General features: G+C 46.3%; 1 protein-coding gene across 1 annotated transcript in view; it reads left to right on the plus strand.

The window, feature by feature from the left end:
• RFX8 (RFX family member 8, lacking RFX DNA binding domain) overlaps window positions 1-12,732 on the plus strand; it is an 82,832-nt gene extending 70,100 nt beyond the window's left edge. Inside the window, exons 10-12 of the mRNA XM_011969590.1 lie at window positions 3,975-4,089; window positions 7,300-7,616; window positions 12,370-12,732. Coding sequence (XP_011824980.1) covers window positions 3,975-4,089; window positions 7,300-7,616; window positions 12,370-12,546 — 609 coding nt within the window. The 3' untranslated portion in view covers window positions 12,547-12,732. The remainder of the gene's footprint in view (window positions 1-3,974; window positions 4,090-7,299; window positions 7,617-12,369) is intronic.
• The last annotated feature ends 4,883 nt before the right edge of the window (window positions 12,733-17,615 follow it).

Genomic DNA, 17,615 nt, shown 5'->3' on the forward strand with positions numbered 1-17,615 from the left:
TGTGTATCAGTGTGTGAGCATGTGTGTATGTGGGTGTGGTGAACGTGGTGTACCGGTGAGTGGGTGTGCATGAGCGTGTGCAGTATGTGTGTGGGTGTTTGAGCATGCATGGATGTGTGTGTGTACAGGTGAGCATGTGTGTGACTGTGTGAGCATGTGTGTAAGTGGGTGTGGGTGACTGTGTGTACAGGTGTGTATTGCGCCAATGGGATTGTGGAACAAGAGGAGGGGTTTTGTCTGTTTTAGGGGGAGAATAGCGCTTGTCTGCATGTTTTGCAGACACGTTCCAGTAAAGTGTCCGGCTTGATTTCAAAAGCCCAAAGATGGTTTGGTTGTCAGTATGGGCGGGTTTGGTCCTTCCGGCCAGCAGCTCTTGGGAGTTGCTTCAGTGGGATCCTGGGCTTGATTTTCATCATCCTCCGTGGGGTCAGTCACCTGTGGAGAGCTGAGAATGCCTTGAGAGAGGACACGGCCCCTCACTCCATGGGCCCGGGGCAGGTGGGGAGAGCTAGGGGCTGTGGGTTAAAACCTAGAGGGAGGCCGGGTGGTGGCTCACGCCTGTAATCCCAGCACTTCGGGAGGCCAAGGTGGGATGATCACATGAGGTCAGGAGTTCAAGACTAGCCTGGCCAACATGGTGAAACCCTGTCTCTACTAAAAATACAAAAATTAGCTGGGCATGGTGGTGCACACCTGTAATCCCAGCTACTCGGGAGGCTGAGGAGGAGAATTAATTGAAGCCCAGAGGCGGAGGTTGCAGTGAGCTGAGGGCCACTGGACTCCAGCCTGGGCAACAAAAGACTCCGAGCGTCTGGTCAGGCGCAGTGGCTCACACCTGTAATCCCAGCACTTTGGGAGGCCAAGGCAGGCAGATCATGAGGTCAGGAGATTCAAGACCATCCTGGCTAACCTGGTGAAACCCCATCTCTACTAAAAAAAAAAAAAAATACAAAAAATTAGCTGAGCGTGGTGGCACGCACCTGTAGTCCCAGCTACTTGGGAGGCTGAGGCATGAGAATCACTTGAACCTGGGAGCCAGGGGTTGCAGTGAGGCAAGATTGCACCACTGCACTCAAGCCTGGGTGGCAGAGCAAGACTCCGTCGCAAAACAAACAAACAAACAAAAAACCCTAGAGGGAAACGAGGCAGCCCAGGCCCCACCTATCGAGTCTTTGTACTTGCCAAGGCTGAAGGGTTGGGAAAGGCCTTGAAGAGAAGGTGGGACTTAAAACTGGGATACAAAGCATGTGTAGGATTAAAATAAGCTGAGAGAGGGGGACTGGGCATTCAAGAGCAGAAGCGAGCTTACCTAGGAAGGAAGGAGCGGTCCACACTGGTGGAGAGAACAAAGACTCCGAGGGCCTGGGGCTGGGAGCGTGGCTCTGGGCTTTCTCTTTAAGCTTCTGGCCATGTGGCCACTCCCTTGTGCCACCTGCCTGACCTTGTCTGTGTCCCTGAACTCTCAGTTCAGAAAAAAGAGGAGAAATAATAACTGAGACCAAGAAGACTGCTGGGGACTTTGGGGTCTTAAACCTAGATATGAACCAGAAAAATCCTCAGGAAGGAACTAGAAAGCCAGTTCCAACCCCTGGCAGGTGTCTGGGCTCATTTGCTTCTTGAAAATAATTATCCCAGATTCTGTATGGTTTTTATTCCTCCTGTTGACCTTAGGCAAAGCTTATTTGTAACATCAGTGCCCATGTCCAGAGCTGGATGGCTACTGAGACATTTATTCATTTGCTAGCTGAAGGCTTATATTATACATTGTCCTAGACAGGAGTTGTCCATTGTCTGTTCCTTAAGTGGAAACTAGAACTCAGCCTCCAGCTTTAATCAGATGGACCCACTGAGATCACCACCACCAACCCTGCCATCCTACATCGTAAACCACAGAGACCTGTGTGTTTCCCAGGTCTCCATCATTGTGCCTTCCGCCTTCACAAAAGAGGCACATTAGAAAAATGGTGTTTTTGTTACTGCGTGCCTTTGAAGGTCTTGTTTTTGTAAAAGAGTTTAGCTGATTTTTATAAACCAGATTATTGTCAATCAAATGCTCAGACTGTTAAGATGCACACCCTTGGGCTTGTCAGAGATGCCCCATGGCTTCAGTTAGCATCTGGCAGTCAGCGAGCAGAGGGCAGTTCGGGCCCTGGAGGAGCTTCCATGTTGGGGGACAGAAAGTGCCATACTGTGGAGGTGACGGGAAGAACGCTCAATGGTGTTTATGGCTGACTTTCAAACATCTGTGCAGAGAGCGCCCTGGTCACTCAGAGCTGCATCCCTCGATGCTTTTAGGAAGTATCCCTGTGGGTTTTTGTTTTTGTTTTTTTAATTGAGACGGAGTCTCGCTCTGTCACCCAGGCTGGAGTGCAGCAGCGCAATCTCGGCTCACTGCAACCTCCGCCTTCCAGGTCCAAGCGATTCTCCTGCCTCAGCCTCCAGAGTAGCTGGGATTACAGGTGTGTGCCACCCCGCTCAGCTAATTTTTGTATTTTTAGTAGAGATGGGGTTTTGCCATGTTGGCCAGGCTGGTCTCGAATGCCTGACCTCAAATGATTCACCTGCCTCTACTTCTCAAAGTGCTGGGATTACCGGCGTGAGCCACAGCACCCAGCAGGATCCCTGTGCTTTTGTACTCTCATTGTCCCTTCAACATAAAACCCTCTGCTGAACACCGATGGGAGGGGCTCCTCCCAAGAGTCCGTCTCAGATGGTGAGGAGCACTGAGGAGGAGGCTGCTACCGAAAGGACCTCACATTCCCCGAAACTCAGGGCCACCTTCTGGTGTGCCAAGGGTTTCGCTGGGGCAGAGGGAAAAGAAGCGATGACAAGAAAGGGCATTCTTTGTTTCTAGCCAGGCTCTCCATTTCTTCCTCAAAGACATGTGGTGGAGCTGTGGTGGGTCCACAGGCATGTGACTGAGGATGAAAAGAGGCTTGGAGCATGCCTATCAACAGATGCATTTGAAGTCCATGACTCAGGGCTTACAGATGGCTTCAAGTGTGGTCCAAGGCCACTCTCCGTGTGGGTAGAGGGAATGTCTTAGTTGGCATGCAGCGGCATCTTACTGGTACACAGTTTAGTGCCAGTGAGGCTGTCAGACGACCTTGGTTCCACTGGGTGCAGGGGCTGAGACTTTCCACTTTGGAGCTTGCTTACACCACAAGCGTGATGACCAGCTTTTCCAAATGAGCACCACTGCTTTTCATTATTATGGGATTCTGTGCCTCTTTTCCACAGCCAGATTTGACATGCAGAAGTGCAAAGATAAAACAGCTCCTGCCCCTCTTGATGGCCATTCCCAAGTGGACTTCAGTGAGGCTGTCCCTACGGTGTTTGTTTCTGTGTCACATATCACAAGTGACCTCTTTTTAAAAACTGTGTGGTACTGGGCATGATGGCTTATGCTTCTAATCCCGGTGCCTTTGGGAGGCTGAGGCAGGAAGATCACTTGAGCCCAGAAGTTAAGACCAGCTTGAGCAACACAGTGAGACCCTTATCTCTACTCACCCTCCCCGCCAAAATTAAATTAGTCATGTGCAGTGGTGCATGCCTGTAGTCACAGCTACTCAGGAGGCTGAGAGGGGAGGATCGCTTAAACCCAGGAGTTCGAGGCTGCAGTGGGCCAAGATTGTGCCACTGCACTCCAGCCTGGGGAACAGAAAGACCATGTCTTAAAAAAAAAAAAAAAAAAAAAATTTGCATGGTGATTTTAAGAGAAAAAGTAAGCCAATTTCCTACCTCCCTCCTCTCCACCAGCTTCAAAGGGCTGTGCCCTGGAACCATGTCCATGGAAGACAGAGAAAGACCAGACATGGGCCCTGCTGCCTCACTTCCCACTCTTGTTATTTCATCTTCCTCTTCTTTGGCTCTTTAAAACTGCATGTGCATGACAAATGTGTGCCTTTGAAAACATACTGTGCTGCTTGATTTTATCACAAACTGCAGCCTTTTTTCTCCCAAAAACTTAATAGCCCAGCAGAAGCAAAGAAGAGTTTATCAAATTGGCCGCCGGCTTCCAGCTGAGATGGAACCTTCTTCTCACTGCTGTGAGCAAAGCCATGACCCTCTGCCGCAGAGACAGTTTTGGTAAGTCAGAGAATAAGAAGATATTTTGTGTTCTACCTTTTAAAAATGTCGTTATGGCGTAAGGATTTTGCATATTGCTATGTAGAATCCAGCCATCTTCTTTTAACCTTTTTATGTAAAATATAACATAGACACAGCAAACCATACAACACGATAGTAATTTTTCTTTTTAGTGTCAGTGTGAGCCTGTCAAACAGATGGACCATGTTTTTCCTTCCTGTTTCATCATCGGTAGACACACAGGAAGCTTCTCCTGGTTCTTGAATTATGAGCTGTGTGACATTTTGAGGAAAGCACTGAGAGACAACTGAGATGAAGGACAAAATGGGTTCTTTGAAGCCCTCATACTTAACTCTCAGGAATAATGATTAAGTTGCCATTGTATGCAGATGGTAGAAAGAGTGAAGTAATGTGCATTTTGCAAACTTCCTGGTCAAATTACTGGTCTTCCTCTGTTGGGGAAGGTCGCATCTTTGATGCAGTTGCCTTATAAAAAGGGTTGTAGGGGCTGGGTGCTGTGGCTCACACCTGTAATCCCAGCAATTTGGGAGGTTGAGGCAGGTGGATCACCTGAGGTCAGGAGTTCGAGACCAGGCTGACCAACATGGTAAAACCCTGTCTCTACTAAAAATACAAAAATTAGTCGGGTGTGGTGGCAGATGCCTGTAATCCCAGCAACTCGGGAGCTTGAGGCAGGAGAATCACTTGAACCCGGGAGGCAGAAGTTGTGGTGAGCTGAGATCACACCATTGCACTCCAGCCTGGGCGACAACAGCAAAACTCCACCTCAAAAAAAAAAAAAGAAAAAAGGAAAAAAAAAAAAAAAAGGTTGTAGGAAGGGAAGTTCACCACTCAGCTCACCAGCTTCATGGAATGGATCATTCCTTCAAAAGGTATTTCTTGCCTCCCAAGCACCTTCCTGGGCACTGGGCATACAGTGGAAAGATACAGTCTCCACTCCTGTGAGTTTGCACAGCAGTTATGGCAAGTGATCCCTTCACAGAGAGCTGCCAGATGCTCTCGCAGCAAGAAGAAAGAGAAAGCAAGCCCTATTCTAGACCAGCTTTGCAGACACCTTGGAGCTCCTGAGGGCTGCTGCTGTCAGCTGCCATATAGGTGACACTCACTTATAGTGGGACTCTGCCCTTCAATGAAGTCCAAACTGACTCTGCTATATGCTCATGCTCTTCCAGAGCAGAGAGAGAGCAGAGCTCACGTGCATCACGGAAAGAAAGCTAGCCCCGAGCCGGGTGTGGTAGCTCACACCTGTAATCCCAGCACTTTGGGAGACTGAGGCACGCAGATCTCTTGAGCCTGGGAGTTTAAGTCCAGCCTGGGCAATATGGTGAAACGCTGTCACTACAGAAAAAAAAAATACAAAAATTAGCCAGACGTGGTGGCCCAATAGTCCCAGCTACTTGGGAGACTGGGGTGGGAGAATTGATTGAGCCGGGGCGGCAGAGGTTGCAGTGAGCTGAGATTGTGCTACTGCACTCCAGCCTGGGCAACAGAGCCAGACTCTGTCTCAAAAAAAGAAAAGAAATGTAGTCTGTAGTTGTTACTTTTCCCAGTCTACCTTCTCTGTACCTCCATATGAAATCAATGTATTCACACCAGTAGTTTGAACAATGGTTTCCAGACTCGGACTATGATTTTCCAAGGTTAAATAGGCCAGACGATGTCCAGCTCACTTCAGGTAAGGTCATGCCTTCCACGGGGGCAGTTACCCCTCGCCCAGATCCGTGGAGGAATAGAACACTACTCAGGGAAAAACTTGTGAAGGGCTTTTGAAATGGATGAAAAGATTACTTGAAATGGACAAAAGGCTTTGAAATGGACAAAAGGTTGGCACAGCCTTCTGGATTATCTCTACCTTCCATTGTCTTTGAGTTATTTTTATAGCTCTGTAAAGTTGCAGCAAACTGATAATGCAGATGACCCTCATCCACAGAAATACAAGTTGGTTGTATCAGGTGGTTGCCATTGACACTGCCCTGAGGACAGATCCCTTTTGCATCTATTTGTCACTGTCAGCATTCTTTTCTGTCTGTAGTATATAGTTAGTACTTTGAATTCTCTTTTGAACTAGTGGCAACATCTTAACTGATGTAGCAATAAGATGTAATATATCATTTAATTAATGAGTTAAATAAAACCTCTGATATGTCCTTTTTTTCTTCTTCTTGAGATGGGGTCTCACTCTGTCACCCAGGCTGGAATGCAATGGCGCGATCTCAGCTCATTACAATCTCCGCCTCCTGGGTTCAAGCTATTCTCCTGCCTCAGCCTCCCAAGTTGCTGGGACTATAGGCACGTGCCACCATGCCCGGCTAATTTTTTTGTACTTTTTAGTGGAGAGGAGGTTTCGCCGTGTTAGCCAGGATGGTCTCGATCTCCTGACCTCGTGATCTGTCCACCTCGGCCTCCAAAAGTGCTGAGATTCCAGGTGTGAGCCACTGTGCCCGGCCTGATGTGTCCATTTTATATTTGTAAGAGTCATGGTTTTACCTTTATTTAAAACTTACCTTTTAACAATTGCAATAGGCCAGATTTCCCCCCGTTTCTCAAGCAAACATTAATGATTGTTTTCCTTTCTGGGAGTGCAAAGGCCTTGGGATTTGGAGCATTCAGCTAAGTCACATACCCTCCTGTCTCTCTGACGACAGCACTTGCAGGCCCACCTGAGAAGATGCCTCACAGGTGGAACGCCAGCCGGCCTCCTTACTCACTTCCCACACAAAGAACTGCAACCACAGGGTCTGCGAGAGGGGCAGGGCACTACGTTTCAAGCACCACAAAACAGCAGCAGCCTGCCTTCTGCTTGCTGCCCCCATTTCCTGCCGCCCCTTCTGGACGTTCCTGTGGATCATACATGGGGCACGGTGAGGCTGAGGGGCACCCTCTCCAGCTCTGGGAGCAGCACCCAGTGCCCTGTAGGGTTTGCTTTCCTCCCATCTCACACTGGATGGATTTTAAGTTCCTTTTCATGGCTTAGGCTATTTAGCTTTCAGTCCTTTCTGTCCAATAGCTGCCCTGCCAGGGGTTTTCTACTGATGGATGCTACGTAAGAGGCCCACCCAGGCCCCTTCAGGGTCAGCTATTGGAACGAGGCTCACGTACACAGGTGTTAGCCACAGAAAAGTTCTTAGTTTCACAGTGATATTGTCTGTCTATCAAATGTATTCATTTTTGGTTATTATCTAAATGTAGGCTCCTGGCATCTGTTTCACTTACTGCTTTTGGAATATGTGATTCATACACTTCAGTCATGCCTAGAGGAGGAAGAGGAGGAAGAGGACATGGGGAACGTCAAGGAGATGCTACCAGATGACCCGACTCTTGGCCAGCCAGACCAGGCACTTTTCCACCCTCTGAATTCCTCATGGCCCCAGACGTGTGCTGGCCCCAGCGTGGAGTCACTGGGGGTGACACCGACACACATGGGCCAGGGCCGATATCCTGTGGGTATAAGCAACATGGTCCTCAGGATCCTGGGCTTCCTGGTGGACACTGCCACGGGCAATAAGGTAGGGACACCAGGACCCCAGGACCCCCTTCCACACAGCTGTTTCAAGGGGAATAAGAGCCACAGGTGGTTAGGAAAACCCTCAAGATCACTTTGTCCAAACAATGATAAAGGATTCTACAGTCATCTTTACCCTAGGTGATTTTGCCCGGGGAGAGTTTAATTCACTGTCTGTTGGTTACTGGTCGGCTCGGGTTTGTGGAACATTAATAGGTGCCTGGCATGATTAGAAGTGTGGACCCTCTGGATGGCCTGGGTCTGTCTTGCCTTCCCAGAGCGTACTTGGCCTGGTTAGACTAACTCAGCAATAGCACACCTAGCGGTGGTGTATCACCTCTGAGGGGCATGCACTGAAAATGCCCCTAGTGTTCAAAGAAAGGAAATGTCGGGTGGTCTGAACAGAGAGGATTTTGAAAAGATTACATTGGGATACCTGCTGAAAGACATAAAGATTAGAGTTGCTATTTACCCAACACCTACTATCTAGCCCCTGTGTATGTTATCTTCAAGCCATGCCATCCTGTAGAGTATTTGTTCTTGTCATTGTCATTTGATGGATGAGGAAACTGAGCCTCACAGAAGCTGAGTGACTTGCACAAAGTCACACGGTAAGGAAATGCAAGGAAATAAGATTGGAGCCCCAGCCTGCCTGATCTCAAGTCCATTCTTCACCTACAACCCTCGACAGGAGGTTGTTTTATGCCCTGAGGAGTGCAGGACGCAGGCTGGAGAGGTCAGACATGGACCTCAGTGCCATGAAGCAGAGCTGGGCTGACGGAGGAACAACTGAAATGCCTGCATTGAGGAGCGGGGAGTGAGCTGGTTAAAAAACCACTGACAGCAATTGTCTTAGGACTAATTTCTGTGCACATGTTTGATGTTTAGCCGCTATCCATCTTCTTCTTTTTGTGCCCACAAGTTCCCCTCTGCACAGATGAGTTGTGCTTAATAGGAAACTGAAGCAGGTGCAATCATTCAACCTGAAGCAGGTTAATAGTGGTCTCGGCCATGGCAATGAGTCACAGCCTAAAACTCTTCACGTGTTAGAGTCCGCAGAATACTAGGAGCCTTCCAGGGCCCTTCCCTTCTTGAGCAAACTCTCATTCCGAGTTCTCCAGTTGCAGAGATCTTGCACACACTGTTACTGAGCAACGCTTGGACAAGACACCTCCCTAGATCAAAAAAAAAAAAAAAAAAAAACACCACCACAACAAAAAAACCAGGAGCCAGGGAAATGCGTCTCCCAGGTTTCCCCGTTCCCTATCTGCATTTGGTCTTTGTTTCTCACTTTGAGATAGTCACACATCCAGGTGCATTCAGTGCTCTCTGGGAGGTGGATTCAGATGTTGTCTGTAAATGAGAAACTCACCTCCTCCATGAGTGTCCATGTGAACAAAGCAGACATGGTCAATGAAGCATGCCGTAGTGCAACACTGACCCCAACTTGGGGGTGCTGATGAGAGCTGGGCCTCCTTAGCTGGTGGCAGCTAAGGCGCTTTCAGGAAGCAGGTGTTTCCAGGCAGTTGGCAGAAACAAGGCCCAGTTAGATCCAAAGAGGCGATGGCTTGGCCAGGCTATGCCTAGGAGAATGGCTCTCCCTGCTGCTGTACCTGGCGGCAGAGCCCTCCAGGGGCCTCCAGTGGGAAGTACCTGAGTGTACTCTGCAGCATTCCCTAGAGCCCTAGCCGGGCCAGCATTCATGCTGGGCTGCAGTGTTCATCTCCAAGTAAAGCAATTTCTTTGCGCTCACCGGCTGGGGCAAGAGGTCGGAGTGTAGCATGACAATTTGTTAAAGGAAAAACAAAAACATCTTTCAGTGACACTTGTTAAAGCACCATAAGGAAGGCTTCATCTGTAAGGAAGGCTTTATTCAGGACCATCTCCACGGGGCTTTTGCAGTCGAGGAGGGAGATTGGGTTTAACTCTGAGTATAGCGGGACAGGGTGGCGGGTGCGGAATTTGTAGCCCAGGAGCCGGGTGGGGGTCAGTGGATGGGAACTTACTAAGAAGAAGTGTCAGAGGTAAGGGGGATTCTGGCTAAATCCACCTAACAGGATTCTTGTAGAAGTCCCGCCGGCTGGGGTGACCGGACATCACTTGGAGGCCGGCAGAGGATGAGGAAACTGATCAGATGTGGAGATGGGGCATTCTTGCTGAAGTGACTCAGCAGGGTTCTTGCTAAAACTGGATTTTACAAGGAAGTGGGCGAAGGAGAAGGTTCAAGAGCCGGACTAAAGTTCAGCCAAGTGGAGAATGTTAGTCAAATTACAAACACATGCTTCTTAGTCAGCAAGGTAACCAGGAGTAAGCTTTTACCTCTTCAGCCACAGGTAGAAGGCATGAAGAAGAGACGCTGAGTCTCCTGGAGCTGAGCATTTAAATGCATATTTTCATCTCAATGAAATAGGTGTTACCATCAACCCCACTTTACAACTGGCATAACTGAGGATCTTAAAGGGTTGGGTAATTTTCCCAAGGTCACCTCAGTAATCATTGGGAGAACGGGAATTTACACCTCCACAGATCCTTCGAAGACTGTCCTCCTCAGCATTCTCTCCCTGAGAGCGTTTTCTGCCGTCTGCTTTAATTCCAAAATTGGTTACTTGAGACTAATTATTAAAAATACCTTCAAGTCTGATAAGGGCAATCCTGGTTAATACATTTCTGGGTTCAAATTCTACTTCTTCCCCTTATTAGCTAGAACCTTGAACACATTGCTTAACTTATGGGAATACTCATGTCTAATTCCATAGGACCCGTTAGGAGGTTTAAATGAGTTAATTGTTGTAAAATGCTTAGACCATTTCCTAGAATATAGTAAGTACCCAGTAACCACTGGTCGTCGTCATTATTTCCCCACCACGGGGGAAGCTGAGCACTTTCTCTTGACACTCTTGGCCCAATCCCTTAGCTTCTCTGAAGTTTCTTGCAATGAGGTTTGACCTGTATTTAATGGGTGGAAACAATAGAGAAGATATTAAATACTTAATTGAACTACATAATAAAGCAATACAAGCAGATGAATGTCAGGTAATCCAAGGTAATACACATTAGAGATTAATTAAACCTGCTTCTGTTCGTTCCTGCCTGCTGAATTAGCTATAATGACTTAAGCACACCAAAAAGTTACGCTCATCTGATTTTCATTGCATCCATTATTCAGTACTTGCACTCACCATGAACAGAAAAGCACACCCTGCGTGTCCCATCTGCATTCATCTGCCGCGAGTTAACACCCCATTCAACTGCACAGCTGTGGCAGCCTCATTCCCTGAACAGTTTAGCTCCGGCCTGCACCTACAGTAACAACTGAAGTCAGCATTCCGGATTGCCATATCCATCTGTCCCTCTTCTACATTCTAGCGGCGTTCAAAATAGATGCCAAGGCATGTTTAAGAACAAAGTGAAAAACTAGAATGATATCAAATAACGAATTTAGGTCATGTACTCCAGGATTACAGCAGGGCAAAACAAATTTTTTTAAGTGTCTCTTCACCTCTAAGATAAAGGTGAAAACAATTTTTTGAAAAAGAAGAAAAACATCTTTTCATGGGGTGGTGATGGTTTTTGTCGAATTTAGAGAAAGAATGAGACAATGTTCATGAACCTTGCATTTGAAGTTACGGTGCACACATCTCTGTCAAAATACACTAGCTTATAGGAGGTTTATTGATGAAATCAGACCAAGCGAATACATTTCTGTTGGTTTTAAAGTAGTCATGGCCAAGTTTCCTGGAGCTAAGGGACGGATGGTACATTCGCCATTCTCCGAGAGGAAGACTTGCTCGTCAGGTGAAGTGGCTGAAGAGAGCTTCTGCTAACTTGGAACCTCCACACCTCTCGAATCTGTTACTTGCAATTGAGTCACCAATACCAGATTGCTGTTTTCATAGGTTCCCGCCCTCCACAAATTAATGGTTTATTTGACGGATGGGGGAAGGAGAGCCAGTGTGGGGATTTGAGCCGAGTATGTCAGCTCCAGAGACTTGTTGAGAATGCGGGGATTAGTAGCCGTCTGGAGACCCCCAAATTGGTGGGTGCTACAGCCACATGGAGACCGTGGGTGCCTTTCACAGGCTCCCTCCCGACTTTCACGACTCAGCTGCTTTCTCCGGTGTCTGTTAAAGAAGAGTGTTGGTTTGCTCTCATGAGGACATTTCTCACAAACTGCAGAGCCCTCTTCGTTTCCCTAAAGAGAGCCCATCAGCTCCCCGCCCCTGCACCATCCCTGCCTTGCAAAGCCTCCCACTGAGTCCTCACTGGACCCTGAGTGTTTTCCTGAGAAATCAGGCGTTCTCTTAGTAAGAATAAATGCATGGGCTGAGCGCGGTGGCTCACACCTGTAATCCCAGCACTTCGGGAGGCTGAGGCAGGTGGATCACCTGAGGTCAGGAGTTCAAAACCGGCCTGGCCAACATGGTGAAACCCTGTCTCTACGAAAAATACAAAATTAGCTGGACATGGTGGCACATGCCTGTAATCCCAGCTACTTGGGAGGCTGAGGCAGGAGAATCGCTTGAACCGGAGAGGCGGAGTTTGCAGTGAGCTGAGATGGCGCCATTACACTCCAGCCTGGGCAATGAGAGTGAAACTCCATCTCAAAAAAAAAAAAAGAATAAATGCATGAACTTCTCCTTTACATCCCAGGGTGGGACCACAGGCTTGGTAGAAGAATTCCAATGGTAGTTCCTGCAACAAGGAATAGTGTAACTGTCTCTTTTTACCTTTTCCCTTTAAACATTTCCCTCTTGCAGCTCATCCAAGTGCTGTTGGAAGATGAAACCACCGAAAGCGCAGTTAAACTCAGCCTTCCTATGGGACAAGAAGCCCTCATAACCCTAAAAGATGGACAACAATTTGTGATTCAGATATCAGATGTACCCCAAAGCTCTGAAGACATTTATTTCAGAGAAAGCGATGCTAATGTGTGAGATTATTTATTTGTATAGAGAATAAGAAAACTGATAGACTTGCATTCTTAAAAATATTAAATACTAGAGTTTTTCTATTGACGGAAGACGATGTTATGTATATAATAGATGTAGCATTGTCTAGTTTATGTTTATGTATTTCTAAGGAGGTGGTTTTGATACAATATATAAACTGATTTGGAGAATAATTTTTGCCTGTGTTGCTTTTCTTTTGGGGCTTTCCGGGTATTTCTATTTTGAGACACAGCAGAAAAGAAATTTGAGAATGCTTCTTGGGAGTAAAGAAATGGTTAAGGCTCCAGAGAAAGAAAAAGTTCGAAGAATACCAACTGGTACAAGCAGTAAAATGCCAGTGGTAATATTTTCCTCCCCTTGGTGGTGCCTTGATCGAAATACAATTTGTAGATAGATCCCCTCAGGCAGTGAGGAACAGAAAAAAAAAATCAATGTGATATCACTGTTAAACTCACTCACTGGTCCATTAAACACCTTTGGTTCACTATCCCAATTTTCTTAAAGTGAGAGAATTTTGAATGCAACAATGTCTGTAGCAGAGGCTAATGTCCTGCTTTGAATCACTCTTTAGTTCTCTTTTTGTAGCAAAATCCTAAAAACTGCTGAAAGTAGGAATAGATCATTGTTACACAAAATCCATTTTTATGTAACTGATTATAATATTTAAAAGGAATTTTAAAATTCATGCTTAACATGATTTCCAGTATACATGGAAAAAATAGTATTTTATTGATCTCATTACATATGAAATGAACTAAATTTCATGTATATTTACATATGGAATGAATTACATTTACTTATGAAATGAATTACATTTCCCTAAATGCTTGGAAATTTTAAACACAGGAACTATACGTCTGTAGGTTCATTAAGAATTACTCATCTTTATGGTTAAAAAAATCATATTTAAGAGCCCTTTTCAACTACATTTAATATATTATCTCAAGCTGTCTGGGAGGAGTTGTTGAAGAATGAGTCAGAGACATTTATTCTTTCGCTCACTGCTCAGTGACTTTGCATGTCATGTGTTTGCTGGTAAGTAAGTAGACAATTGGTGGACTGAGTCACAGAACAGAGGCAACAGCAGGATCTGTAAGTCTGGGAACGGTGAATTTTGTTTGCATATTTTGGGGTAAACTGATTAGCTAAGAGCTAGCAGAAGTCATTCTGAGCATTCTGTCCTTGAATGCCCAAGTTTACCAAAGAAAACAATTTTCATTGTTTCTCTGTAGCGTTAGACGTTAGGATAGGGGGTGAGGATGGTAGTAACAGAGAGGAGGAGGGAGTTCTGGGACTGTCATGATTTGTATTATTATGATTTCTTTCTTATTTGATCTTGGGACCTGCCTAGGAGAGCCCTGATGGGGTGGGTGGGGGAGAGAGTAAAGTTTGGGTGTGTTGGTGAAAGTAACATGCAGGAAGCAGAAGTTTATTGCTCACAGACCCAGAGAGGTTAGGGACACCGAATCACTAGGAGGGCCAGGAGGAGTCTGGAGGCAGCAGGGAGCTCAACCAGCCTGTGGTTGAGCCTGAGGGACCTGCCTTTATTGAAGCCCAGGGAGCTATTCCTCAGGCTTTCCCTCAGGACTTGTGGATCTGGGTCATTTAAAAAAAACATGCATAAAGGAAGGAACTCATTTACATGACTCCAGTGTTGACCATTAGATTTTTTCCACAGCCAGCAGCTGTGGCATGAGCTGGATTTGGCATCAGTGGGATGAGGAACAAGCAGGCTGTATTGCAAACACCACACAGAGAGGAGAAGTCTCACTGAGGACAAGGATGACAGAGTTCAGCTGGATTTCAAACAGCTTATATCAGGTCTAAAAATGGCTGTCAAGGCTGCGACTCCATGAAGTCTATGCCAGGAACCCTCATGGCGCTCCCATTCTTGGGCTGGTGGCTGGCCATACAGTGCAGTGTGTTCACCTTGCGAAACCGTGTCACGAAGTTTGTGATTTGACTTGATTGCATTTCTGCATACGTTATATATAAAAGTGTATCTTAAAAAATAGAAGGTGAACAGGCACTGTGGCTCACACGTATAATCCCAACACTTTCGGAGGTCAAGGTGAGAGGATCACTTGAGCACAGGAGTTCAAGACCAGCCTGGGCAACATAATGAGAACCCTATCTCTACAAAAGAAAAAAAAAATTGCTGGATACGGTGGCATGTGGCTGTAGTCTCAGCTACTCAGGAGGCTGAGGCAGGAGGATTGCTTGAGCCCAGGAGTTCAAGACTGCAGTGAACTACGATCATGCCACTGCACTTCAGCCTGGATGACAGAGCGAGACCCTGTCTTAAATGAATAAGTGGCATTGCCCACTTTATGGGGATTGGATTGGAGGTTCCTGGTGGAAGAAAGACTAAAAAGCACACAGGAGGATTTCAAGAGAAAGCGAGCTGGGCTTGAAAAGCCACCAGGCGTAGTGGCTCACACCTGTAATCCCAGCACTTGGGAGGCCAAGGCGGCTGGATTGCTTGAGCTCAGGAGTTTTTCACCAGCCTGGGCGACATGGTGAAACCCTCGTCTTGACAAAATATGTAAAAAATTAGCCCGGCATAGTGGTTAGTGCCTGTAGTCTCAGCTACTTGGGAGGCTGAGGTGGGAGGATAGCTTGAGTCCAGGAGGTTGAGGCTGTAGTGAGCTATGATTGTACTGCTGCACTCCAGCCTGGGCCACAGTGTGGCCCTGTCTGGAAAAAGAAAGAGAGAGAGGGAGAGAGACAAAGAGAAAGAAAAAGAAAAGAAGAAAGAAAAGAAGGAAAAGAAAAAGAGGAAGAAAGCAAGCCACCAGGACCAACAAGCTCTGGTGTGAGAATAGAGCTGCACCTGCCTCGTAGGCAAGTCTTTGTTTTTAACTCCCAATTCCCTTCCTTGATGAGTTGCGACATGAGGCCCAGCAAGGAGAAAAATGAAAAAGAATACAACCACATCTGCCTCGCCCACCTCAGCCCTCAAGTCCTAAAGCAGCTAGCAGGAGAGAGGAGAAGACGTCAATCTTAATAAAGTTTGACATTTTGATTATTACACTGACATTTTAATTACTGAACAGAGATCATTCCTATGATTGAAAGTAATTGGTGGTCTATTACTTGAAAGTGAACATGAATGTGAACAGGAAATCCCTCATCCCCTACCCCAAACTTAAATTTTTCTTAGTTTAGCCATAAAGAATTAGCCATAAAGAATCCACAGAGCAGGTTGCAAAGATCGTTTTTTGCTTGTACGATGGATCAGTTCACTATTACAGTATAACAAACTAATCCTTCATGGCTTAAAACAACCACCATCTATATATTATTCCTCACCAGTCCATAGTTTGCTTGGGTAGCTGGTTCTGCTGTTCTGGCCTGGACTCAACAACTCTCAGCTGGGCTCACTCAGCTCTCCAAGGTTCCTGACAGGTGTGTAGCAGCTAGCTCGTCTAGGATGGCCTCAGCTGTCCTCCATGTGGTTCCCACATTCCTTCAACAGGCCAGTTCATGCATGTTCTCATGGCAGGAAGGAGTCCAAGAAAGCAGACATGGAAACACACAAGCATGTTTTCACACCTCCTTTTGCACCAAGTGTGGTCTTGTACCATTGACCAAAGCAAGTCATGTTGCCAAACTCAGAGTTAGCAAGATAAGGTACTCCTAATGGGTACGGATGCAGGGAGGTGTCAAACAACTGGAGTCGTCAACCACATCACTCTACCACCTCCCTTATCCAGTTCAGCTCACTCAGAATAACATCTAAATCATTATCCCAATTGCTCCGTTCCCAGGTGGAAATGACCTACTCAGGGTCCTCAGGCAGCAGTGAGATCCTGGCCATCTGCAGATTCCACAACCAATCACCCCCATCAATTGTGACATTATTACAGCACTACCTTCCATGCAATTGAACTCGATAGGAAACAAACATTTGATCCGTTAGTGTACGTAGAAGCAATATTATTTTCTGAAACAGTAATTTGAAATAGGAATAATAATGAGAACCTGTACAGACAGATATCCCCCTAGGGCACATTACTGATTGTCAATATGGTGAGTACAGAAAGAGAGGCACATCACATTACTCTTCACAGTAATAATAGCTGCACCCACATGTATCTTGGAACATAAATGTTCACTCATGATGATAAGTTGGTAGCCCACTAACATGCTGGCAGCAGACAGATTTTTCAGAAACACATATCAAAAATTTACAGTGATGTGTTCCAAAATTAAGTAGTCATGTATTTTTTCTTTTACTGGATACTCTTTAAACACTTGGGATTGTAGGGGTGGAAAGCTGTGATACCTTTCCTCACCCACCCATAAGGGTCATGGCCAACACTCCTGTAATCATGAGATTTGGGCGGGGACACAGATCCAAACCGTATCATCGAAGCTTTATGTGACGTGAAAGCCGAAATAAATAAAGACTCAAAGACTCAGGGAAAACTGTCCATTTTCATGCTTAGGTTGGGTGAAGAATGGACAACCATGAAGAAATGTGATTGGACAAAAAGTGAATGATCTAATGGTAATAGACTGAGTGGGCAAACCCAGCAAGGCCGTTCTGTTCAGATTCTTCTTCCTCCTTCTGTGTGTCATTCCATTCTCCCAGGTGGAGGGCAGGACCCCTTCTGGAATGAGGTCTCAAGACCTACTCTCAGACAAGGTGGGTCCAAGAATCTCTTTATGGCCAGCTCCTTTACAGAAAGGTAGAGGGAGTTAGAGTCATATTTCTAGGCTTTATGGCTGTCTTTGAAGGAGAGGGGTCCTAATTTCTATGATCCGTCTTCGGGAAGAGAAATTCTGGTTCCTATGGCCTGCCTTGTGGGAGAGACGGGAGCAGGAGAAAGAAGGGTAGAAAAAGGCCAGAAAGAGATTTTGCTTCTGAGGCTCTTCCACTGTCCTTTACTTCGAAGTACTCAGCATGTCAAAGCATTACACTCTGGGCATTGTTTCCTCAACCATGAATAAAATAGACAAATCTCTGCTCTTTTTGGGCTTATGTTCCGGGTACAGGAAGACTGACACTGAGCTAATCAGCAAATAAAAGCAAAATATCTTAAATACAT

Source organism: Mandrillus leucophaeus, unplaced genomic scaffold, assembly GCF_000951045.1.
Source record: "Mandrillus leucophaeus isolate KB7577 unplaced genomic scaffold, Mleu.le_1.0 Scaffold9, whole genome shotgun sequence".
Taxonomy (NCBI): Eukaryota; Metazoa; Chordata; class Mammalia; order Primates; family Cercopithecidae; genus Mandrillus; species Mandrillus leucophaeus.